Source organism: Ursus arctos, unplaced genomic scaffold, assembly GCF_023065955.2.
Source record: "Ursus arctos isolate Adak ecotype North America unplaced genomic scaffold, UrsArc2.0 scaffold_28, whole genome shotgun sequence".
Lineage (NCBI taxonomy): Eukaryota > Metazoa > Chordata > Mammalia > Carnivora > Ursidae > Ursus > Ursus arctos.
In genome coordinates, this window is record NW_026622963.1 from 1,373,332 (window position 1) to 1,399,175 (window position 25,844).

A 25,844-nucleotide genomic window follows, 5' to 3' on the forward strand; every position below is an offset into this window, starting at 1 on the left:
AACACCTGGGCATGGTTTAGTCCATGCAACAGTTTTTAGATTTTTGGGTTAGTGGCCAACATCAGAGATCAGGAATTTGCATATTAAAATCTGAATATCCGATTTCTCTTGAAAAATCAAAACATCAAGCCATACGAGGCCACCATCCTGCAAAGAAGCAGCCTCTGGGGCTGAGAAGCACGGTCCCTTTCAGCAGGCCTGAGCCCTCCTGCCGGCAGGCTGCCCCCCTCAGTGCCACTCCCCCACCCTGTAGGCTGGGAGTCTGCAGCTCCTGACTAAGGTGGACATTTCATGGAGAGCAGGATCAAAAGACAGCAGGATGGGGCCAACCAGTCATCCAGGGCTTGACTTGCCTCAGAATATCCCCACTAAGCATCGTCCAGCTTATGCTTGAAGACCCTGGGAGATAAGAACATCATTGCCTAATAAGGCAGCCCATTGCACCTTCAGAGAACTCCAACTGCTTTCATAGGGCGGGAGGGGTCTGTTGAGGTGGCATTCTCTTGAGGACACATGTCCAGAGAGAAGAGACTTGCCTGCAATATTGTCTCAAAAGTGACGTAGCCACTGAGCAGACATGTATTGGGCACCACCAGGTGCCCTAGACTACGCTGGTGAGTGATGATGGCATGACCCGTGCCCTAAAGAAACTTCCAGTGTGGGTGGAGACCAGTCAGGTTTACACAGATGATATCAACACCTGGCAGGGCTAACTGATGGAGTGACATTTGGGAATAGCGCCCTGAAAAGGAGCCGTCCACATTTGAGCCTCCAAGGAGCTCTATCCCTGCCATTCCCAGACATGAGAAATTAAACACATACGCTTTGAAAATGTCAGTGGTGGTTATAAAGATCCGTGCCATTCCTGGCACATTCCTAGGGACATCTTAGGGGTTTAATCCGTGAGCCAGAAGGGCATACAGGTAACTGACTTGATCTTTTGTCAAACAGTGAGCCAGGACACCTGAGTTTTATGTCAATTTTGCATAACTGAGTGAATTTGGGCACATCTCTTTGCCTCTTAGGGCCAAGGCTTCTCCACCTGTGAACGCAAGCACGGGGCTGGATCAAGTTTCTCAGGATCTAATATTTACTTTCATATCCCCAATGCCAGCACAGCAACTGGCTATCTACAATACAAACTATGTACAAATACAGTAGGTGCTCCCTAAATAAATGTATTTTTTTATTCAATTTTTTTTTTTTTAAGTAAACTCTATTCCCAACATGGGGCTTGAACTCACGACCCCAAGATCAAGAGTCCCAAGCTCTGCGGACTGAACCATCCAGGAGCTCCAATGTTAATAATGCTCCCTAAATATTTGTGATTGCCCGCCGACTCTGCCCCTGAGGGCATTAGCCAAACAGTGGCACCCAGAACAAATGGACCCGGAAGTAGCCCCAGGCGGAGTTCCTCCTGGGAGGTCAAAAGGGAAAAACATCTGTGTGAGGCTTGGGAGCATTTTTGACCACAAGAGGGCGCCAGAGCCTCACTCCACCCACCTGGCTCCTGGGAAGAGGGAGGCCTCATCAGAGGCCACCTGCCTAGTGCTGTCTTGTGTGAGCAGAAACGTGGCCTCGGGAGCCACTGGGCCAAGACAAGACGTCTGAGATGTAAACAGGAGTGAACATGGGACAAGGGGGCAACGGAAGATGTGGAGGAGGGAGGACAGGGAAAGAGCCAAAGATCGAGAAAGAGACTCACTGGCGTCCCAGGACACACCTAGAGAGACATCAGGAAATGAGACCTGGGGTGAGGTCGCACTGAATCCCCAAGTTACCTCAATTTCAGAGGGAAAAACCTCTCTCTTTGAGTATCTCAGAGCCTGCACAGTGGTCAGCAAATGTCTTGACTTGAATGCACAGAAAAGAAAGGGCCAGAAGCCAGATTGAGGTGGGTCCTGAATGCCTGAGTTTGACAATCAGCTCATAGGCTCTAGAGAACCATGAAAGACAGTCCTTTGAAACTGTGAAAGTAGTATTTGGGCATGATTCATCTGTGGCTGTGGACAGGAGAGATTTAAATATATACGTCCATAGGGGCGCCTGGCTGGATTAATCAGAAGAGCACGTGACTCCTCATCTCGGGGTCATGAGTTCAAGCCCTATGTTGGGTGTAGAAATTACTTAAAAAAACAATGGGACGCCTGGGTGGCTCATTTGGTAAAGTGTCTACCTTCAGCTCAGGTCATGATCCCAGGGTCCTGGTTAGTGGGGAGCCTGCTTCTCCCTCTCCCTCTGCTCCCCCCCACTCCCACCTGTGCTCTCTCGCTCTCTCTGTCAAATAAATAAAATCTTCTTTAAAAATAAACAAAAACCTTAAAAAAATATACATCCATGAAGAGTATATGCAAAGAAATTTGGGGGAATTGATCTTTGGGGAAAATCCCCTTCATGGTGCTTCTCTCTCCATCTCTTTCCTGAAACCCAAGCCGCCTTCCAGGAGGCACACTCCGTCAGTTCCAGGGATGAGAACCTGGGCCTGGAGAGAGAAGCTGGCACAGCCGAGAAGCCTCTATTAGGAGAGGCCGCCTTTACCAGGGGCTGAAGTCTACGGTGTCCTGCTCTGGAAGCTGAGGAGTTACGTTGGGGTGGGAAATGGGGGCCTCTCCCTCCACGCCCACATCTTAAACCATCCACGTGGCTGTTCTGAGAAGCCGAGCACAGAACCACGAAACAGGGCTCCACAGCAGGGTCTGGACTCAGGGGAGGGGAGGCGGAGGAGAACAGGAGGGCGGCGTCCAGGGGGAAAAGGGAAACTGACCCACTGGGAACCTTTGACTACTTTCTTCATTGGGGGGCGCAGGGGGGGCAGAGGGAGAGAGGGACTTAAGCAGGCTCCAGCCCTGCATGGAGCCTGATACGGGCTTGATCTCACAACCCTGAGATCATGACCTGAGCCAAATTCAAGAGTTAGGTGTTTAATAAACTGAGCCACCCAGACGCCCTGGAACCGCCAACTTCGAAATCTTCCCCTCCTGGTTACTATGGACGTAAGTGGATCCACAGTCCAGATCTACAGTTGCACCCCCAGAACGGGAACTGTGACCTGAGCACCAAACACAGGCTACGGAGGGAATGAACATCCAACGAGAGTTTGTGGCAAAGATGAGCGCGGAGAGAGAATGAATGGGTAAGAGGGTGGGGTCCCTCCCCTCATTGACGGGAGCCAAAGACAACTTTGGCACCTCTCCAGACCTGAACTTCCTGTCCATGCAATGGAGATGGTTATTCCCCAGACCGCATTCCAGAGCAACTGCAGAAATCAGACAAGAGCGCTTGGTGACCACGGGCTGTGGACGTAGCCCCCGCCTGCTCTCCTAGCCCCGTGATTTTAAGTTATGGAAAGCCACAAACTCAAGTCATTCATCTTGAGTGATAAAAACTACTCATTCAGGCGGCATCGCAAAGATGCAGTCGCTTACAAACGCCAACCAGACCATCCAGTCAGGTACAGGGAGCTGCTACACGTGCATGTAACCCTGCTCTGGCCAAGTTAGGAATCAAGTCTGCCTTCAGAGATGTCTGGGCTCTGACCACCCTTATGCAGGGGTTTTTCCTTCGTACAACTGTAATGGTTGGAGCCATTGTTTCTTGCTCCTTTGGCTAGCCTCTTTCTTAACCAGGTAACTAGAAAGGTGTGGGTAACCACTGGCTCTTCTTGGTGCCCAAGTGGGGCTTTTCTAGCTTCCATGATGCTCTTCCAGAGATTCCCAAGAGCCCTGGCCTTTGTGGGACCCTGTGGCCCACAATTACAGAGAAGCACTTAACTCTGGACAGGGATGCCAGAAAATTGGGTCTTGAGCCTTTTGCTTTCCGTGGGACTGCCCCTCTTTTTTTCTTTTTAGGTTTATGTATTCATTTGAGAGAGAGAGAAAGAGAGAAGGCAGGGGGAGGGGCAGAGGGAGAGGGAGAGAAGCAGACTCCCCACTAGGCATGGAGCCCCGATGTGGGGCTTGATCCCAGGACCCCGAGATCATGACCTGAGCGGAAATCAAGAGTCAGACGCTTAACCGACTGAGCCATCCGGGTGCCCCTCTGTGGGACCCTTCTAACTTCAATTTCCATAGCCGTAAAAAGTAGGTAATAATGCCTTTCTTGCTTATATCCCATGGTGTCTGCGAACGTGTTCTGTAAACCGTAAAGGCGTAGGTGACTCCACCACTGTTAAGTACGACCACTACCGTGGTCGGAACTCTCAGATCCTTCACTAGCTCTGGAGGCCTGCAGATGGCCTCTGGGATTCCTGGGCCTCCGCCCTCTCCTTCCTTCACATTCCTCCAGGCAGGAGGAGTTAAAAACCTTTTGAGGACCCTTGATCCCCTGGGGAAATAACCAAATTAGAGTCACTTCAATTCCATTACTTGTTAAGGATGAGAGAAAGATGAGCCAGCGTTCTTGTAAAGACAACCAGAGCCGAGGGTCACCGAGAGCCTAGAGTGCCTACTATGCTTTACGCACATTCCTGTTATCATTAGCCCTTCTAATACTGAGAGAAGGGCCCAGAAGCATAAAGAATATATACACATTCAGAGGGGAGAAGACAGGCTTTCATGGAATGATACAGCCATTCCTTATCTGAGACTCGTCTTACTAAATTATGTTGCATTTTCTCTACCACAGGCATAAATGGAAATACACTATCTTGGTTCTTGCACAGGCAGAAAGCCAGATGGATCCTATAGGCCCAACAATCTTACCCCTTAAGTCAAAAGAGAGACAGCACGGGGCTGGGCTGACGGTAGATAGGTCTCTCTGTCCCTTAATCCAGGAGCAGCACCCAGTATCCTAGAAAGAGATCAGGCTATACCGAGACCAAGACACCTGGGCAGGAAGCAGAGTGTGGCATGACAGGAAACCCGAGATCTAGTCCTGGCTTCTGGAACTGCCGGGATAGACTTCCAAACCCACGGCCATCCCGGGGCTGCTGCCTCTCTGGGCTAAAGGGTGTGTGTGTGTGTGTTTCTAGAATGGCCACGTGGGGTGGTGGAAGGAGCTAGGCTGGGAGTCAGGAGATACGAGTGAAGCATGCCTTAGCCGTTGTTTTTATAACCTTAGAGCAAACCACTTCATCTCTCTGCGTTTCAGTTTCCTCATCTGTAAAATCGGAGACTGGACTAAATACTCTCCATGCTAACATTCTGATTCTGATGGTCAAGGGCCCCTCAGAAAACCAGGCCAAGCGGTTTGCTCTAAGGTCATGAAGACCATGGCCAAGGGGCACCTGACCTCACTCACTGACCTCCCTCCCAATGCCAGCAGGGGCTCCCACTCACTCAACCCATTCAGAAGCCAGAGAAGGAGGGAGCCTGTGAATGTTGTCCGCACTGAGCAGAGAGTGTAGGTGGGCTGGGTGATGGTCAAGGAGACCCAGGGGAAACACCTCAGGAGCTCAGGCCCCCTTCCTGTCAGCTCTGGAATACTGACAGGACAGTGATCTGTCCAGTCTCTCCCCCTCTCACACAGGTGGGCCCTCAGCTCCTACATCCCCTCCTCCGTTGCTGAGGGAAAACATCAGCCAACAGGGCCCGCTCTCCTGGAGGTGGCCCATGATTGGGGGAAGGCTTTGCATGGAGGGAAAGGTAGGCGGGGCAGGCTATAGCTGGGTGGAGAAGTTTTTGCTTCTTCCTCCCGACACTTTGTAGGCGTCTTTCTTCTTCCATGTTTACTTTTCCCTTTCAGGGTCCCCTTTCTCTAACCCTACTCTGAGGGGCTTTGCCCTATTACTCAGGGATATTTGCATTCTGACAGAGAGCACCTCAAGATAAAAAAAGCTCTATTCCAGACCTCAGAAAATGGAGCTGGGCAGGGCACATGCATGACAGGCAAGGCAGGGAGGAAAGGGCAAGGGACCGGTGAGTCCCCTTCCTTCCTGAGACTTCTGGGACCCCATGGAGCCTAAACCTTTACCCTGTGCTGATTCTCAAGGAAGCTCAATGTCAGTCCACACAGCCTGCAAGTTCCAAAGGTGGGCGAGGGAACCTAACCTCCTGCAAAGGCTCCGAACTAAGCCACGTCCTTGTTCAGACAGCAGTGCCCAAGAACGGCCGAGTACCATCTTTGCCCCAGGAAATCCAGAGCCAGCTGTGGCCAGGCAGAGGGGGTAGCCTGGGCTCCCCAGTGCCTTGACAAGCGTCCATTTACTCAGGCCTCACTCCATTTACTCCGGCCTCACTCGTGTGTGAAAGGGAGCGTGGGGGGGGGGGGAAGCGTGCACTTGTGAAGACGGCCTCCTTTGCCACAGAGATGATCTTGGTGCTGCTGGGAGGGACACCCCCCGCAACACCAAGCCAAAGAAGGTTGTTCCCAGATGCCTAAAATCCTTTCAGAAAGGAGCGAAGCCTTTCACCTGTATTCAGATCAGGATTAAACCCCTCTGGGAAGGAGTAAGGTGCTTTTTGGAAGAAGCCCAGCATGGGTGACAGGACCTGGCTCCTTCTGACCTGTCTTACTGTCCTTGCCAGGAAGCCTTTTAACTATTTGCGTTCACAGCTTTGCAGTTCAGTCCAGACAGATCTTTCTGCGAAGGCCTCTCACCCTGAGGAGAGGCCCTGGTCCAGCTGGAGAGCCCCTCTGGGATGGCCTCAGGGCCCCCTCTTCTTCCTGGCTCCTCCTCTCAGACCCAGGCCTGGGCCCTGCTCAATAAGGCGTGAAGGAGGCCCTCCAGGGAAGCCAGAGGAGCGGGGGCCTTTAAATTATGGAGCAGCTTTCCTAGCCCCTCTCGGAAAAGCCCAGCGCCCCAGCTAAATAATTCACCACCTCAGGAAGACCCAGTGGTTCCTGACATAGCTGAAGTCGGTCAGGCAGCAGCTTGGCCCTGGGGGTGGGCGGGTGGGGCTTGGAGCGGCTCCCCACCAGCAGTACGAGAGGCTTCAGGCTGGGGAGCAATGCCTGGCTGGTCCAGATACCACAGGGAGGTAAGGGGTACAGACAGGAAAGCATCAGCCCCCTCCTCAGGCTGCTGTGCTGGTGTGAACACAGCCACCAATTCCCCTCCTCCCACCCAGACCTCCCTCTGGGGTCCCCGTAACCGTCCCCCTGCCACCCTGCCAGGCTCCTCCTCCCTCACAACACCTAGGGCGTGTTCTCCCTTCGCGTGCAGACACCAGCTCGGGGTGCGCGTGTCACCCCATAACCTTTAACAGCTGACACACTCATCAGAACACCTCAGACCCAAATCCCCCAGTGCAGGGCTGGGATTCAGAAAAGGTGAGGCAGGGAGGAGACAGGGAGACCAGGGCCAGCCACAGCTGCTCCCGTTTTGCTCAGAGCAAGGCTGGAATAAAACCCTGCAGCTGGGGGCCTCTGGGGCCTCTTCTGCCCTCCCTTTCTAGGCACAGCTTCGAGCCAAGCTGTGAAGGGTATGAGGTGGGGGGTGGGGTGTAGACGGAAAAGACAAATAGCAAAGCCAGGAGGACAGTGCTCCAACCCTCCAGGAGCTGGAAAGGATTGCAAACCACCACTTCACAGGTGAAGAAACTGAGGCCCCAAAGCACAAAAACAACTGGGCCAGCTGCAGGTGTCCTGACTGGGTTCAGGCCCGTCCAGGGTCTGGGCTCCACACGGCTTCCCTGACCTTCATACCCGCGTACTCCGGCTTCCAGCAAAATCTCCCCTCAGGAATCAGCCTCCACAGGGAGCTCACGGGGAGCCTACACGGGTGCAGAAGCATCGCCCTTTCTGGGCCAGACTCCTGGGTTCTCCATCCCTCCAGCACAGCCTCAGAAGACATACACCAAAGACAACTTCCTGGAGGAGCCCATCCTCTCACACCACCGTCCTTTTCTGCTAGAGGGCCTGAAAAGGCCAAGGCCAGGAAGGGTCAGCCACCTGGAGCACAGCACCCAGAGAAAACAAAGGTCCCACTTGGGTGTTTCCTCTGGGTGCGGGAAATCTCCATCCATATCCTCAGAACTGGGATGAGGACGGAGTTGAATGAATGGCTAGCAAATATGCCCCCACCGTGGGGTCCTCGGCAAGTCCCCTTTCCTCCAGGACTGAAGTTAGACAACAAGGGAAGGAAGGAGAGGCTACTTGAGCCCTAGGGCCCGGGCCCACTTCACCTCCTTCCCCCAGCTCGCAACGTCAACCCTTTAGTTGTGCCCTCCCGGCGGCCATCTGTGTCCCATGGAAGCAAAGGTCAGAGAGCAGTTACTTTGGATGACTTTTTATTTTGCATTTCATATATTATCCAACTTCACATTCTCACAGGATCAGCAATTACAACAGCCACCTCGTCTCCCAAGTCTGAAAACGTCAAGACAGCCACAGCTGTGGCCAAAGGCAAAGCCCTGATGTGCTCACGAAACAACAAAAAAAAAATTGCACAATTTTTTTTCCTTCATTTTTCTGAAACTAACGCCTGACACAAAGGCTCATTGCTGGAGAATGGAAACCCTCTTCTTCTTCATGCCTCAAACTAAACATTAAACTTATCTGACAAGGCGAACAAGATCTCTTTAATAATTAATTGCACACGCACACGAAAAATCCTTTATGATGCATAAATATTTTGTTACACAGGGTACAAAAATACTCTCACTTTTTGGTTGGTTCTGAAGTTCGGGAAGAATGAAGAGCACAGGCAGGGGTGGGTGCACTGTGGAGAGGCAAGCAAACCAGGCAGAGAGAGGATTTGCTTAGCAGTTGTTGGCCCCTCTAGGAGGAGGAAGCGGAGGACCCGGATTTGAAATGAAAAAGAAAACACTACCTCTGTCAGGTGGTCGCTGCTGTTGGGCCTGGAAGCGTGTGGGGGTGGTGGGGGGCCCTGGGCGCGGGGTGGAGCGAGCTGCGGGGCTCGGTCCTCGCTGAAGCAGGGGGCTGGAGGGGAGGGTGTGGAGAGAGGGACGGGGAATGATGAACCACTGGTGGCCAGGACCTGTTGCTATGGTGACACAATGTGAGAACAAACCGTACACTCACATATACACAGTTTAAGTGTCTTAATTCATGCCAGAAAACATGCAAAATTAAATGCCTCGTTTCTCTGAGGTGGAGCTATGGAAGCAGCAAGTCTGGACCGGAGGTCAGGCCTTGCTCAGTCCCAGCGAGACCTCCGGGCCCGGGCTGGGTATCCCCGCAAGAAGGCCCCCGAATCCTCCCGGGAGGCCTTGGCAAGGGGCTTTGGGGAAGGACAGGGCTGAGGAAGGGAAGAAAGGAAACAGGAAGCAGTCCACTGAGTCAGGCTTAAAATTCACAGTCTTTGGAAGGAAGCAGCAGCTCTCCACAGGCCGCCTGGGGGCAGTGGAAGCTCAGAGCGGCTTCCTCCCCAGCGGGGCAGGGGCTTCAAGCTGCGGTGGCAAGACCTGGAGGGAGGGGAGAGAGGTGGCCGTGAGCAGAGGGGTGGGACTGGAGCAGAACCCGGGCCTGGCCCTCATGACAGGCTGCAAGACGGACGGCAGGGGGTGACGGTGGGAGGAGAAGGGGAGAAACCAGCCAGAGTGCCTCGCGCACCAGCTCAGGTGGGCGCCTAGCTCCAGGGAGCTGCCAGGCTCGGGCACAGGGAGGAACCGTGGCCCCGCGGGAAGCCAGGCTCTCGGACACTCTTCCTCCTGGGCCTCTGGGCCAGCACTTACTGAAGAACTAACAGAACTGACGATATTTCCATCCTTGCTGGGTGGTGTCAGAGGAAGGGTACCAGCGCACCTGCAAGAGAAGCCAACGTCAGCAGCTAGCTGTGCAGTCCCTTCTCGTGCCTGGGGAGCCATCCGCGTCCCTGCTGCAGTCCTGCTTCTGTCACTGACTGGCAGACGCCGGGCCAGCTACTCACCTCTAGGCATCGGTTTCTTCATCCTGAAAACGGGAGAGCGCCACCTGACCGGCCTCCTCCACAGGGTTGAGGTTCAAGCGAGAGAACCACTACGAAGGGGTTTTACGCTCCGCTAAGCCCGATGTGACCGCGCCGGGGTGACCCAGGTGGAGTCTCGGCAGCGGGGGCACTGGCGCCAGCGACCCGCCCCTCCCCCTGAACTGGGAGCACGCAGGATGCCTGACGCTGGGAGAATGAACCTAATAGTTTCGCTCGGCTTCCTTCTGTCTCAGCGCCCTCGTCCAGACCCAGGACAGAGATGAGAGAGAGGATCCTTGTGGGCGTCGGTGAGGATTAGGTGAGATACAGCGTACAGACGTCTGAGAAACCAAAGCTGCCCTGGCCTCCAAGGGGTATGACTCCCAGACGTTGGTCCTGTCCTTGTAGGATTCTCCAAGGAAGCCAGGGCTGCAACCCAGCGGATACTTCCATCCCTTTCCATCCCTCTGTTCCCTCCATTATCAGCCTCCCAAGTCTAGAGATTTGTAACCTGCCAGCTGAGCCCTCCAGTGAGGCCCTGGCAGCCACTTCATCGCCCAGGCCCTACGGAGCAGTGACCCCAGAGCAGGATGCCCAGAGACGGTCAGGAAGTGATCTGCCCCCTCCCCTTCTAGGTACAGCCTCTCCACAGGCCCGTCGCCTGGGCGGTGAGCTGCACGGGGTGCCACGCCAAGATTGCAGGGAGGCCACCTGCCCCAGTTTCAGACAGCATGCCCGCCCTGGCCTGACCCCTGGCTGCCTCGGAGTGGTGGGCAAACATGGCATCACAAGACAAGTCGGGGGCAAGGGGCGGAGTGCCCAGAGAGGGGGGCCCGGGGTCCCCTCAGAAAAGGAAGGGACAGCACACAGGAGCCGGCGTAGAAAAAAGTAGCAGCTGGCCACACAGACCACGCTCTCGACGCTACAACAGTGGACTCAGTTTCCCACTTGGCTGCCTGGAATCCCCCCTCTAAGCAAGAAGATAACAAGCAATGCCAGGTCATCCAGGGGCTGCTGGAAGCTTCCTGAGAACTCCCGTGTCTCCTTCAAATTATAGGTGTTTTGTACACCCCAGGACTCTGGTCACCACAGGCTCAGCGGCAAGTCAAAGGCTGTGACCCTAAAACGCAGGACACTTGGCAGACAGCAGGAGCAGGTCCTAGGCCACCTGACCAATACCAGAGTCTTCCCTGGGCTCCGAGGATGTGGCACCACTCTCAACAGGACACAGCAGACCCCGGACCGCTATAACCACCTTAAGCGCCATACCTCACAGAAAAAGGTCAAGCGCCTCTTCTCGCCAGAGGCCACTATCTTCTTTCCTGCCTCCACCACATCTGGAAGCAGTTCCCTCCCCTCCCGGCTGACAGCCGAGGGGGACGCCTCCCCTCCCCCTGGCTGAGCTGTGGGATGAACTCTCCTGGAAGGGTGGCTGGACACAGAGCTCATCCCACAAGAGAGGGACACTGAGGAAACCAGCATGGTGGCTACCAGCCAAGCCTGTAGCCCGATCCAGCCAGCAACCACACCCCGCATCCCCCCCGCCCCCCGCTGCGACCACCGCCCCTCACCCGGCCTCCGACTGCTGCAGCCCTGCAGCAAGAAGTCCGGCCAGCTGGGTGCCTCGCAGGGCTGGACAAGGCGCGAGCATCGGTTAGCATGGGAAAGAATCGGAGGCCTCGGACTCTCGTAACGGGGGAAGCCGAGGCTTTCCGCGGTTGCTTAAGGGGCTCCACTGGCAAGCCTGCTTCGTGGGGGCCCCCACTCTCCCCACTAGGTGCTGCAACTCAGCCTCCAAAGCAGCAGCTCTCCCCGCAGCCTGAGATGAGCCACCACCTCCCTGGGGAGGAAGTAGAAGAAAGCCCCCGTTTCTGAGCTTGGGACGGATGTGCCCTCCGAGCGGACAGAACATACTGGAGGGGCTGCCCGTGCACTTCCTCAGCCGGGAGAGGCTGGCGCGGGCTCTACAGAAGGCCCGTCCCCTCCTGCCCCAGCTCAGAACAAGAGGCCTCCAGGTGTTCACAGGGGTTCTGCGGGTCCTGAGAAGCCACCGCACACGGACAGGCCCGTGGGCATCTAGAATGCCCGGCTCCAAGAGGGGCAGCATCAAAACCAAGGGGCATGGGGGCACATGAGCTCTGTCGTCTCTCAGATCTTGGGACGGACTGAGAACATACAACCAGGAGGTGGACAGAGCAATCACTCCACATGAGAAGAAACAGGAACAGCCAAGAAATAGGGGCGCCTCACTCATCAGAAAGTCAGTTAAAGGAACGCTCTGGTTGGCATGCCTACACTTTGACCTTGTCATGGTTCTAGGAATGTGTGATAAGGAAAACCAGCAGGACAGGCATGCAGGGCGGACAAGGGCGTCCACTGCAGCGCGGCCTATCCACACAGACAACTGCACTACAACCTAACGCACCACCGACAGGGAGCTGGACGCACTTACACAGCGGTGGGTTTGCCACACAGCCAGAACGTAGCTCTCTACATTTATCGACGGGAAACGGGCTAATACGTAAGCTTTGAAAAGATCAAATGTATAACTTTTATAATAAAGGATCCACATTTATGGATCTTATACACGCGCACCCTACCAAGCCTGAGGATCAAAGTAGCCATTTTCGGGGGAACAGGATAATAAGCAAAGGGAAGAGAGAACCTTATCATGTCCATTATACAGATCAGAAAATAGAGGCAAGGGCGTTCATGTAACATTAAGATCACCAGTAAGCGGTGAGCCAGTGGAAGAGGGGAAACGAGCCACGGTCAAAGACCCCCACGTCCTCAGGTGAAAGTGGAAAATGAAGTCCAGTCTGGGAGGACCCTGGGATGCAAGGGACACAGAGAACCCCTGCTTTTAGGCATGTTCCGGACCCCAGAGTGCCCCCGCCACCCATACCTCTTGCATGCCTCACCCTCTTAAAGGGGAAGCTTCTATGAAGAGAACCAGAAGGTTGAACAAGATGGCCTCATGCCCAGAGTGGGACTGAGCCATCTCCAAGCCCCTTCCTGCAGGTCTGGGCCCTGTGGCCCCACACGGATGCCTCAGCAGAGGCTGGGCTGGTGGCGGGGGGCATGCAGTCGGGGTGCGCATGCTGGGATAGAGAAAGGAAGGACTGCTTTGCACCCCCTTTTGCTACTACTTTCTCTTCAAGTCACCTCCTTGCCCACAAGCACAGAAAGTCAATGCTGTTGTTCCGCGCTCAGAATACCGCCTTTGGGATCAACAGCGCCCACTTTCTTTATTGAGGACTTTCAGCCTCCACTTCTGGGCAGCGCTGTCAGGGGACAAGGAGGGAGCTCTTGGAAGGTAAAAACACAAATACTACTACTTGGAAAATGCTCTCGTGCTTACGAGTGCATCTGGTCCAGACAGGGTGGCTTACTGCTGTGCAGACGGGTGTCCAGAGCAGTCGAGTGGCAGGGACAGAACTAGTTACTACCTGATCCAATCCCTTGTCATTAGCCTGCCTCCTGAAAAATGCCATTATCCTTTGTGGTGGCCTTCATCCCCTTCCCAGGGAGGCCAGAGACAGGAACTGAGACCCAACCTCCAGCCTCAGAGAGAAACGAGGGGGCAGTAAGTGTAACTGATAACTGACACCTCTCGAGCTCTCCCTCTGTAGTGACAGGCCCAAAACAAACACTGATAAAGTAGGTATGATGATCACCATTCCAAAGAAATGGCGACACAGAGAGGTTAAGTAACTTGCCCAAGGTCACACAAGTGTTCAAAGAGCCAGGATTTGGACTGAGGCAGCCGGACTGGAGTTGGAGCCCCTGGGCAATGGGCAGGGTGAGAGGAGGCTGGAAAGGAAGACAACAACCAGAGGGCACACAGCCCTGCAGTATGGAGTTGAAGGACAGGCTGTAGCGTGACACTCCCAGCCGGCTGGGGGGCCACCCCAAAAAAGGGCAGAGGCGCCTCTCCTTATCCCCCTGACACACGTCTCTGGCTCCCAACCTCTGCCTCACCATCGTCATGGCCGAGCATCTCAGAGCAGATGGGGTAGACCTTCTGCACCTGATCTGGTCTTGCCCTCTCGTTTTACAGACGAGGACACACGGAGGCCCAGGGGTGAAGTCACCTGCAGAAGATCAGGTAACCCAACGGTGGCCAAGCTGGGACCGGAGGCAAGGAGGCCAGCAAGGCCTCGCAGGGCTGCTGCCGTGAAAGTCCCTGCTTGGCCGGGAGGACTCCTGCCAGCCTTCCACATGCTGCCAGCTCACAGAGGACAAGGACTGTCTTCCGGGCTCACCACAGACCCTGCTGTGTGGTAAATACCCAAACATTTCCCTCTAGGGAAGGGTCTTGACCACCTTCCTATCCCCTGATCAATTTTCCAGCTGTTCGTGGTGCACAGCCGGGAACAGCGCCAAGTTTAACCACGCTTCTGCCCTCAGTATCATCTAAAGTGGCCGTGGCCGAGGAGAATTCCCCCACTGAAGGAAACAGCCCGCGAGGGTAGCAGCCGGGGAGTCTGCACCTTCCAGCTCGGGACCGGGAGGACCCAGATATCACTAAGCCCTTCAGACGACCGGAGACAGACGTGTACTCAGTCCTCCCTTGGGCAGAGCCCCCAGCCTCTCCCACCTCAGCTTCTGGTTCCTGTGAACGCTCCCTTCCTGGCTTCTCATGTCCAGTTCCTCCTCCTGCCCTACTGTCCTGGCCCGGCCACCTCCGTCAACAGCCAAACGCCTGGCCCGGCTGCTCTTCCCAAGGCTCAGCTCTTGCTCAGTCTACTGATCACACGCCAGAGTGGGCTTGCCGTCGCTCCTCAGCCTCCCTGTGCTGCTGGTGGCAACTGGTCCATACGCCCAGCAGTGTGTCCTCCTGGCGACAGACCAGAACGGACCACGGTTCGCTGGCCTCTCGGGCATCTGCCATGGCACTTGGCAAGCACAAAGCCCCACAGTGCCTGGGGCCCTCCTGGCCCAGCACCACCCTCCCCAACTCTCCGCAAGAAAGGACTGTTCCCTCCTTCCTGCCCCAGCCCAGGTGCACCACGCAGAGCATCCAGGCTTCGTGAAAACCAGCGCACACACTCACGGAGCCCTCAGGACGTTCCAGCTGCCGTGCTAACACTTCACGTGCTGCTAACGTGTCATTCTCACAACAACCCTGAGGCAGAGAATATCGTTCTCATTCTTCCATACAGTAAAAAAGTTAAGACAGAGAACCTTCAAAAGCGTTCTGAAGTTTATAAAGACCAGAGAGGCAGAGGCAGGCGGCCTGGCTCCAGAGGCCACACGCAGGTTGGGACTGGGATCGGGGCTCTGTCGCCATGGGCAGAATGCGGTGCGGTGCCTGCCCGCAGGTGTTCAGGGGGTGGTGGGACCACGCTGGGTCTCTCTCAGCACTCGCGGTCTGCCGCGGGTCCTTGATGTGGCCTCTTGGCTAATCCTCTCCCTCCCGTCTGATCCCAAACCCTAAAGACAAGGTCATGGAAGACAGCAGTCCCGCTGTCTTCGGAGGCATGCGTGGCCCAGCTCAGAGCCTCCTTCGTCCCCTACGCACCTCTCCCTGGAGGGGCTTACCTGCGCATGGAGGGCAGCGGCGGCGGCGGCGGTGGCAGCTGGGTACGTGAGTGCCGCAGGTGAGATGGCTGGGGTTAGCTCTGTGGTGTACAGAGGATAGGGGGCCCAGGCCTCTGGGGATGCGGGGATCAGAGCAGCCCCCATAAGGTCATCTGCAACGGGAGACAACAGCCCGCTGTCAGAGCATGGGTCTCTCCCTCCACTACCCCATTCCAAACAGAGAAGGGGACCTATCTAAGCTCCCCGCTGAGGCCAGACTTCCCTCGAGGACCCTAAGACCAGGGAAACAAGCCCTGTTAACTCGACCTGGCACGGTGCGCATCCTATCTGCTTCAAGAATCCCTCAGATGGGCCTCTGCCCATCTCAACCGTGAGAACCCAGAGACGGTGTCAACGGAGTCAGGTGATACAGACAGCTCAGGAGCTCAGTCTGTCTGCAGTCCAGCAAAGGCTACGGGGGAAGAAGGAACCCTGGAGACAAGGGGCTGTGGACAGAAGAAGTCTCCTGGGAAGGACCAACTCCCTCAGTGACAATTTGATGTCTTCCCTCTGTATGCAACTTCACTCGGGCCCCCAGCTTGGGCCAAGTAAAAGGACAACAAACGACAGCTCTGAGCACCACTCACAGGGGTCCCGTGCGATGAAGTGTGCTCCTAGGGCGGGGTGAGCGTTGGTGGGATTGGGTGTAGCCATTAGCTTGTTCTTGGCCATCTTGGTGTTGGCTTTGGCAAACTCTAGCCTCAGGGTCTGTGGGTTCTCAGGATCGAAGCGAATACCCTACAAGAGAAAGGAAGGAATGGAAGGAAAAGACTTTGTAGGACCAGACTGTCCACTGCAATGGGTACAGAAGGGCCCCAGAAAAGAGCTCGCCTAGGGGGTCCCTGGGTGATGAGTTGGTTGAACGTCTGACTCTTGATTTCGGCTCAGGTTGCGATCTCAGGGTCCTGGGACCAAGCCTTGAGTTGGGCTCCCTGCTCTGCAGGGAATCTGCCTATCTCCGTATCCCCCTGGTTCTCCCCCACTGCTTGTGCTCTCTCTCAAATAAATAAATCAAAAAAAAAAAAAAAAAAAAAAAAAGGAAATGCTCTTGCCTAAAAGAACCCATGCAGGGGACAAGACAGAGGACACATTGCTTGGACCTTGTGAGTAGTGGCATTTGACACAGTGCAGCCAGGGACTTGGCCCCGGAATGGCTGCGAAATCCCATAGGCCCTTTTTTGGGGGGCAGGGAGTGGGGGAAGGTTTGCAGGAGGTAGAACAGGAATCCTCGTTGCCTAGAGGTCTGTGGGTCAGAGAAAGCCCTGTTTGTCTACTCACGTTCAACGCATTCTTGGCTGCTTCTGCTCCTGCTCGGCTGTCAAAGATCACAAAACCAACAGGCTAGTAGGAAAGAGAGAGAACACCCTTGCATCTCTCCCAACACTCCATCTCCCCTCAAAAACAAAACAAAACAAAACAAAAAAAACAACTTCTTGTCTACATCCTCCCTATTTTAGCTGGAACAGAAGTTTCTCAGGCAGCGAGTCTCCCATCCAGGTTCCACTTGTGGGACAGGGTGCCCACAAAGCTTTATTCCACCATGTTACATAGACATCACGCTTTTGGTAAATCTTTTTTTAAAATGCATACAGGTAATTAAGAGCAAGTTCCAGTGTTTTCTCCAGCAAGAAAGGGGACACCAATGAATCAAGGACATGAGAACGCTCCAGGTTCAGTCAAGGGGCAATAGGTTGAAAACTTCTCCAACTTCATTCTGGCAAGTTCACTCCAGAACCCAAATGGCCCCCACCGGGCCATCAGGAACCAGAGCACAGCCACCATGTCTGTGCTCTTCAGCCTTGGGGCCAGGCTGTGGCTTCTCAAAGCCAGAGGGGGAGGCCCGGGAGACGACTGGTAAGGACAGGGGAGCTGTGGAGGCCGCTCTTACACCAGCCCCAAGCAGAAACAGGATGAGAGGGAGCAGGTCCCAGCTGCCAGATGCCTTAAGATGAGGAAAAGGCAGCAGGCACAGGTCCAAGTTCAGCAGTCGGTCTGGGCTGGCAGGAAAACAAACTCTGGAGAGAAATTACCTGTCTCGATGTGAGCTTGATCAGGGACCCTTCATAGCCCTGCAGAGAGAGGTGGTCATGACGGGCAAGGTCAGAAGCCTTGTTGTGCTATCCCAGCCCCCCTTCTTCAGCTCCCGGCTGCACCGTTCTCACACTCCCCCCCGCAATGTCCACCACCCTGACCTCCACTACTGATGTGCGCCCTCTGCCCTTGTGCTCCCTATCACATGGTCTAGCACGCGGGGCGGGCATCATGCGGCAGCATTCATCATTTCATGCGTAAATTCCCGCTTGCTCCGCTCACTTGTAATCTGGAAGGACAGACCCTACCTTGTCAAGTTTTCTCAAAACTTAAACTGAAAAGTCTACACTGAATCGCAAAGATTCCTTATATGGCCAAGTCTACTGGGCTTCTCTCTCGTTTCCACTTTACAGATGAGGAAAGAGAGGCTCAGAAAGGGCTAGGCAATCGGAAGAGAGCAACACATGGACGAGAAGCACCAGGACAGGGAGCCAGGGCTGCGATCAGTTTCTTTTTTTTTAAAGATTTTATTTATTTATTTGACAGAGAGACACAGCGAGAGAGGGAACAGAAGCAGGGGGAGTGGGAGAGGGAGAAGCAGGCTTCCCACTGAGCAGGGAGCCCGATGTGGGGCTCGATCCCAGGACCCTGGGATCATGACCTGAGCCGAAGGTAGCTGCTTAACGGCTGAGCCACCCTGGCACCACGTGATCACAGTTTCTGAAACACTGTCCTCTGGCTTCCTGCTGCCCTATCCAGGTTGGAGTCATTCCTGATATTTCTCCTCCGGCCACGGCTCTGCCCCCAGGTGGCTGGGTCTAGACTCACCTTGAATGGCCGGAAGAGCAGGTAGAGTTCTCTGGGTTTAATGTCCACAGGGAGGCCACTGACGAAGAGTGTCCGGACCTGGGGGACAGAGACCACAGTAGACAGGGATAACGGCTCTTCCTTCAGGAAGGAACAGGAATCCTCCCAGAGGCGAAGGAGGGATTCCGTATGTCCTGGGCTTCCTTTGGAGGCCGAAGCAAATGAACACGTGGGAGTTTCATAGCATTTCACTTTTCAAAGTCCTTTCTGTACACTTTGCTCTCTCTGCGCTCATCCCACAGGTGATTCAACAAGCACCTGCTGAGTGTCTCTGTACACGGACTGAACAGCGGCCAGAGGACAGAGCCCTGCGTGATAAGCACACAGATCAAGGATCCCTGAGACTTCAAGAAAGCTCCAGTGTCTCACCCCCAAAATTAGACAAGTCAAAATATATACAGTTTTCAGAAGGTACCAATGGAGCCCTGGTTGAGAGGCTCTGCCCGGTCTAGAGAAGACGCAGGGATGTAAACGGATCCCAAGTCTTAGGCCACGCCACACCCTGGAGTGATTTCAACAGAGGGCCTGGCATGTTCACATCCCTCTTCTAGTGCTTCCTACACTAGACAGAGGCTCTTCAATGGCAGGGCCTACGTTGTATTCTTGCCTCTAGGCCCCGTTCTTAGCATGGTGCCGTACTAAGTGCTTACTGAATAAGGGACCTGGCCAAGGAGTCATGTGGAACAGTTCTGCTGGGCTTTGAAGAACGAGTAGGATCTTATCAGCCTCAAGCGAGGCAGACATGCTTTCGGTTATGAGCCTGGCCCTCGACATGGTTACAAGTTGGTGGTAAAGCCAGACCTAGACCCCAGGTGTCCATCCTCTGACTCCGACCAAACCTGACCCCTTGAACTGCGGGTGGGGGGGGGGGTCCCCTGAGAGGCTTGGCAGACGCTCTAAGTCACCACTGCCGGTTACATGTTGCCGGTACCAGACGCTCGAGCAGCAAGGCCAGGTCGGCCAATAATTAGAATGGGGAGGGAGGATTTTCCAGCGTTTGTAAGTCTGCTAAAACGACATATTAAAACTGTGGCTGAGGCATGAAAAACCCAAATGCACAGAGCTTCCCGATACACTTGACTCCTGATTTCAAGTTGCATCTCATATCACCAAGCCAAGCATAGGTCTTCTCAAGTCATCCCTGCCGCTGTAAGAGAAAGCTCACGGGCCTCCGCTGTCCCCACCCCCATGTGGCCATTCCTGATAGCATTTAGATGCCCTACAGTGGCCACATCCCCTTCTCCAGAGGCACCAAAGAACCCTCCACGCTCCAGTGCTGGCCTCCTGAACACAGGCAACAGCCCTTCCCACGACCTGAATCAGGAACCTGAGCAGCCAGGCAAAGTTACACCCAATGCAGGCAGACAGACAGGCAGACACACCCCACGAATACACACATCTCAACAGCAGTGCAAGGAATGGCCAAGGAAACCAGCCCAGAGAGCGGCTGGTAACCAGTGTCACCAGCCCCGCCCACACCAAGAATGACCCCCAGCCCGTGGCTGATAAAGAGTGGGTGAGGACGAGCTTCTTCTCCCCATAGGTTTCTCGCACAAGAAGCAGGCCAGGCAGAAGCCCTCACCATTCCGGATGCATCTTCCCACTCTGGTCCTGCCTCTCCCTCCCCACACACGCCTCTGCTTCCAGGCCCCGGGTGAAGGTTCTGCGCGTTTCACGTCCCTGTGTATGCAGTTCTGTAGTTCCCGGGCACAGCCCTGCTTCCAGAGGAACCTGGGAAGAACTGGACAGCCCAAGCCCAGATAGAGTAAACCCAGCTCCCAGATTCCAGAGGACAAGGGTGCTCTACACCCTTTCTGCCTTTGATGAAAGGGCCTTTAATTTACATGTAAACCCTCAAACAGAGGTGATGTGCTCAGGTCACACGGCTTGTTCTTAAAAGGCAGCGGACCTGGGACTCAAAACCCAGGTCTCCTGGCCACTCGTCCAGGCTGCTTTTGGGTGCCAGGACTTGGGCACCCAGCCCACCCCCCAAAGATGGACTGAAAGAGTGCAAGCCCAGCCAGGGCCGTGCTGGACGGACCTGGATCAGTCCTCCTCCCTCCTCCCCGGGATGTGGTTTTGGTCAAAGACACAGAGCCGGAGCCGCCCCACGGAAACCTCTGCCTCAATTCTCCCCAGGGGCCACCCGTTTCACCCAGGCTAATTTTAAACCCTTCCTCAAATGGCTCCTTTCTGGCCAGACCTCCCCAGAGGCCCCCTTAAATAGCAAGTTCTCAGCACAAAATTTCCTGCTTGGGCTGGGGGTGGGGTTGAGGGTGAGTATGGGGGAGCTTTCCCTCATTCCCAGCTCGGATCCCTGTTTCCAGCCTTCCCTCTGGGCCAGAAGACCCTTTTCCTCTGTTTCCATCTTTTAGGTTCTGAAGTGTCCAAAATGCTATGATCTGGCGGCCATCCTGTCTCTGGCCAGCTCGCAGGAAGCAAGCTGAGGTCAGACAGTTATGGATCAGGTGGTGGGTCCCCATCTGCCAGGTCACAGGAATCCCAGCCTGAATACTTCTCTTGTCCTCACTCGATCCTAGTCTCCCCGACAGATGATGCCTTGTGCAGATAGAGAAACTGAGGTCCAGAAAGGGCTCATGCAGCTTAGCTCACAAGGGAGCCGCGCTGGGTAAGACCCGGGCACGCTGACTTAGCCGTCTGTGCCACCAGCAATCCATCTTGCTGTGGGGACAGAAGGAGTGGCACTGAGGTGGCCTCATTAGCCCCACGGATAGGTAAAGAGCTGCCACGTGTCCGTTCGGTCGGCAGTCCCTTCCCCAGGTACTTGTTTAGGACACTGGAGTGATGATGCGGGAAGAGCAGGAAGGAACCAGCAAACCAGAGGTGGAAGGAAGTGTAAGCCTAGCCGGCTGCTCAGCTGCACGTGGAAAGGACAAGAGGCTGCAGAGGCCCCCCCACCCCTGCTCCGCTTCCAACTCTATCCGGTCCTGCCCCCACCCCGACTACTCCGGCCCCAACAAGTGCCCCCATGGGCCTGTCTCGAGGCAGCTGCTTGGGCCGCCCCTCAGCGCACCCCTTCCTGGTTCCCAACTGACGGGCACTCATCTTTTGGGTCCCTCTGTTTGCTCACTCCCCTTTTCTTCCTCTGAAGTCTTACGGGGCCAGGCCGCCCTGCCTTCTGTTGTTCCCACAGTCTAAACTTACCCCCTTCAGCCGGACTCTACAAAACCCCAGAGACAGGAGCCAAGTCTCACAGCTTCCCTGTCCCCGACCGAGCCTGGAGTCAGGCCTCCGCATCTGAACCACCCCCTCCCCACCCCCGTCTCTGTGCAGCTCAGTCCGTCCAAACGAGAAACTCCCAGCCAGGGACAGAACTGGCCCAGTAGGGCCCAGTGACACCATACGTGGGGGAGAGAGCAGGCGCTCGTCGGTCACACCGGAATTTGCATCCCAGCTTCACGCCCGGCTCGGGGAAGTGGGCTCACCTCTCCAGATCTCAGGTCCTTCGTCTGTACGAGGCAGATACCATCTACCTCCAGGATGAAGAGCTCACTTTCCTCTCTGCCCAGCACGTAGGAGAGGCTCCATGACATGCTGGTTCCCTGAGGGTTCCTGTAATCACGGCACTGACCGGCACAGAACCTCCCCTACCAGCTGCCATGAGCCATTTCTTTATAAAGCTGCCTCGCGAGTCTGGATTGGGTCCAAGTCAGTCTGGAGCTGGGAATGCAGGTGCGTCAACCTTAGGTAGTCACCGGGTTCTTTAGTGTCCCTCTTCCCTAGGGAGGGGACAGCCAAGGTGGAAGGCACCACAGAGGCCAGCTAGTTCAACACCTTCACTCTGCAGATGAGGGAACCGAGGCTCAGAATAAGAAGGTGACAGAGCAAGCTGACGGCACAGTCAGATCCTTTAGGGGACTGTAGCGACAGAAACATACACAGTGCCTTCTCCAAGGCCTCACCTACTAGTCCTGTGTCCCAGGCTGGCCCTGGACACCCCTCCTTCCGTGCCACCACCGATACCAGCCTCATGGTAATGGGGTGCAACATTCAAGAAAGAGGTTGGGTACAGACAAGGATTCAGGCACTAAGTACGAGCTGACGCCAAGCTAGAAAGACTAACCAAAGAACCCATGTCCTGCCTACTCTATGCGTTCAGGACAGGAATTCAACACAAAAACATCTTAAAGTATTTGAAGAAAACAGAAGGGGTGGTTCCCACAATCCCGGCTGCTAGAAGGCACCAACCTTGTTGCCTGGGCCCTTCTCCTTCCCTACACTCACCCCTTCTCCAGAAGTATCCAGACAACGCATCCTAAAACGTGAAGGCAACAACGGTCCTTCTAAGATGGTCATCTTTATGGCAAGTACTGGTGGATGGTGCTGGACCACACCCACGCCCTCAGTCCAGTTGGAAAGTAAGTTTGGAACAGGGTAGGGAGAATATTAAGGGAGAAGTGGAGAAAGTATGGAGAATCTTTAGAAGTCCGTGAAAGAAGAACCATGTTGAGGAACAGCTCTTCTGGCGGAACCTGCTAGAAGTACCATGTTGACATGGAACTTGGCCGAAGAGGTGTGCCCATTCGGGACACTGCAGACATGGCTATGCGGCCTTCTTGATACTCAGGAGCCGACCTGGCCTTGCTGGTGGTCCCAGCCAGCCCCACGCCTGCCTAGAGGAACTGAATGGCCTTTGGCACAACTGTGTCCCCCATCCGGCTTTGGGGGCTCCTGAGGCTGCTCTTTCCTTAGGCAAGTCCTGCGGCCTGTCCTTCCCCCGAGTTGCTGGGAGCCAAGGGTCAAGGAAGTCCAGTCTCATCTAGGTCTGGGCCACAGGCTATCACCGGAGGTCAGACTTCCTGAGGTCGTCTAGCTCCGCGCTACGGACCCTACAGTGCTGGGGGAAAGAGCCCTCACCTCCTCCGCTCCCAGTGCTCCAGGGGAGGGGCAGAGAAAGGCAATCTCTCAGGGGCCTCCCTCACCCCCAGCATTACTCTTGAGGCCCCTGTGGAGGGAATATCCCCTAAAAGGAGCCTCTCATTCCACTTTCTAACCCCCACGTGACAGGCTCCCTGGAGTCCCTGGCTATCTCCTTCAGGCCTCATACTGGAGGTCTCTCTCCGTCTGCGGCCCTCTGTAGCCCTCTCCGGCACGGAGGAAGAGGACCTTCTAAAGAGAAGTAGGAAGCAGCGACTCTGACCACCTCATTCATATCTGTGTGTCTGATGTTCTTCCTTCAGACAAACGGACATTTGTTTACAGATGTTCAGAATAAAGGAAATCAAACGAAAGGCTCCAGGAGCGAGGGGACAGTGGCGCACAAGGCATTAGCCTCAGAACAAGGCCAGACCTCTGTAGGAGAGCCCTCTCGGCAGGACTCGTCGTTTGTCTCAGTCCAGGCGGACATCTCTCTTGGTCCTGGACACTCCCCCCCTCCAGGCAGACCCGTCATTCAGTGCCCCTAACCCAGGCCAGCTCTCTAGACAGTGGCTGCTCAGAGGTCTCCCTCCTCCCCAGGGCACACAGAGGACCCAGCCCGCACGGAGGCCATGTGGGAGTTAAGGGAAGGGGGCTGTCGGGGGACAAGGAGGGGATGGGTGTTCTCTACAGAGGAAAACAGCCGAGCAACGCTTCCACGTGGCACAGGACTGGGGCAGGAGTCAGTGGGGACCCTCCTCCAATAAAGAGGACCCCACACTCAGGCTGGGGCCTGGCCACTCTGCCCTCGCCATGTGTGTGCCCTCCTCTGCAATGAGAGGGACAGGCCTGACGCGAAGGGCCCTGTAGCTCCAACTCACCCCAACCTTTCTGACACAAGAGTCCCTTCACTCCAAGCATTCAATGTTCAGCTTCGCAGTTAAGGGACACAGCAGGGTACTGCGGCTGAGAGGACAGGCTCCACAGGTCCCAGCTTTTATCATGAGACAGAACGGGTAAATACCGCTCTCAAAAACAGTGGAATACTCATGGGCCCTCTACCCTTTAACTCTGAAGGGCAGCCACAGCCTACTTCTGAACTCCAGCCTTGTAATTTCCAAGACAGCACCCTGTCTGGACTTCAGGGACCAACCGCCCAGAGGACAGACCTTTCTCCACAAAGGATGCTGAGGGAGGAAAACATCAGGGCCACCCCTGACCTCTTCACCACCCCACCTCCAAATAAACCCCTCGGGTCCACCAGCAACACTCTGCCCTAGGAGACAGACTCCTGCCTTCCAGGCAAATCCTGCCTCACTGGGCTGGACGAGGGAAGGACACACCCAGGGAAACTTGACTCTGGGCAATAGATACATCCTACCAAAGAGATAAAAATGACATTTGAAAATGGATTCTTTGCAGCAATCCTGTGGCATCTCTGAAGCTGGAATTCAGTCTGGAAAGGAAAAACTATTTCGACTGTCCATTCCATCAAACTACTCAAGTGATGGGCTCGCTGTGAGCCCCGCCTACTCGCAGCTCAGCGTGAGCTCCGGTGTCATCCGGATGGAAAACACGACGCAGGGAACGGAGTGGGGGGGGGGGAGGGAAGTCCAAAAAGGGAAAAACAAGCCTCTCATAAGCCCCTCCCACATCCTTCCCGGACTCCCAGCCCTCAGAAGCAACTGAAATGCAGGCTCTTTGAGCTGGAAGAAACCTTATTTTTAGATGAGGAAACCAAGGCCTGGGGTCCAGTGAGTTGCTCGTGGTCACCAGCATGTCAAGAAGCAGCCCCCGTGTCCCCAGGTGCTCGTGAGTCAATGCTCCTTCGCAGACCTCGATCTCACACACCCTTACTCAGACCCCAGTCAGGTCAGCCTTGGGCAACCTGAAATAAGTGGCCTTTAGCCTCTGAGCTAAGAGGGCAGAAATAGCCCCTCGCAGAAAGTTGATTTGGGGCGGGGTGGGGTGGGGGAGTGTCCTACTGGATGATCCCATGGTTAGTCCGTAACAGAATTCTTTCCAGGAATGTCAAAGGAAGACTGACAGACAGACGGCCGAGTCCCAGCAGCTAAGTGGGAACAGCCTTGTGCCCTGCTGACTTGCAGGCTGGGGCCGGAACAGGGCCACACACATGCCTCAGACAGGGCAGCTGGGCACATGTGGCCCCAGAAGCCCCAAGTCCAAATGGAAGCCCAGGCCACCCCATCCACCCCCCCCCCCCCAGCCAGACCCTGGGAGTTTATGAACCACAGGCTGCATGGCATCCATATATGGCTTTCCTGATACAAAGATACTAAAGGTCCTGGGGCGCCTGGGTGGCTCAGTTGGCTAAGCATCTGCCTTCGTTGCAGGTCATGATCTCAGGGTCCTGGGATCAAAGTCCTGCCTCGGGCTTCCTGCTCAGTGGGGAGCCGCTTCTCCCTCTCCCTCTGCGCATGCTCTCTCTCTCAAATATAAATAAAATCTTTAAAACAAAAAAAAGATACTAAAGGTCCTTTTTCTTTTAAAGATATTTATGTATTTATTTATTTATTTATTTGAAAGAGAGAGAAAGAGACAGCGAGAGCAAGCAGGGGGACGGAGAGGGACAAGCAGACTGCAGTGGGTGCAGAGCCTGCTGAGGGGCTCGATCTCAGGACCCTGAGACCATGACCTGAGCTGGAATCAAGGGTCGTCACTTAACGGACTGAGCCAC

General features: G+C 55.1%; 2 protein-coding genes across 6 annotated transcripts in view; one reads left to right on the plus strand and one right to left on the minus strand.

Annotated features, from left to right (window-relative positions):
• Nucleotides 1–16,114, plus strand: part of ZNF609 (zinc finger protein 609) — a 259,999-nt gene extending 243,885 nt beyond the window's left edge. For both annotated transcript variants that reach the window (XR_007190679.2, XR_007190697.2), the window contains exon 11: nucleotides 13,848–16,114. The gene's annotated coding sequence lies outside the window, so the exon portion shown is untranslated. The remainder of the gene's footprint in view (nucleotides 1–13,847) is intronic.
• Nucleotides 1–25,844, minus strand: part of RBPMS2 (RNA binding protein, mRNA processing factor 2) — a 35,556-nt gene that overhangs the window by 1,608 nt on the left and 8,104 nt on the right. Inside the window, exons 2-8 of one of the 4 annotated variants that reach the window (XM_026478303.4) lie at nucleotides 18,230–18,307; nucleotides 17,401–17,439; nucleotides 16,649–16,711; nucleotides 15,958–16,108; nucleotides 15,332–15,483; nucleotides 9,576–9,645; nucleotides 8,152–9,305 (exon numbers count right to left, since the gene is read on the minus strand). In XM_026478303.4, coding sequence (XP_026334088.2) covers nucleotides 9,583–9,645; nucleotides 15,332–15,483; nucleotides 15,958–16,108; nucleotides 16,649–16,711; nucleotides 17,401–17,439; nucleotides 18,230–18,307 — 546 coding nt within the window. In that variant the 3' untranslated portion in view covers nucleotides 8,152–9,305; nucleotides 9,576–9,582. Of the gene's footprint in view, nucleotides 1–8,151; nucleotides 9,646–15,331; nucleotides 15,484–15,957; nucleotides 16,109–16,648; nucleotides 16,712–17,400; nucleotides 17,440–18,229; nucleotides 18,308–25,844 lie in introns of those variants that run through there. The other 3 variants (XM_057303661.1, XM_057303662.1, XM_044391991.3) reach the window with 3 other exon arrangements.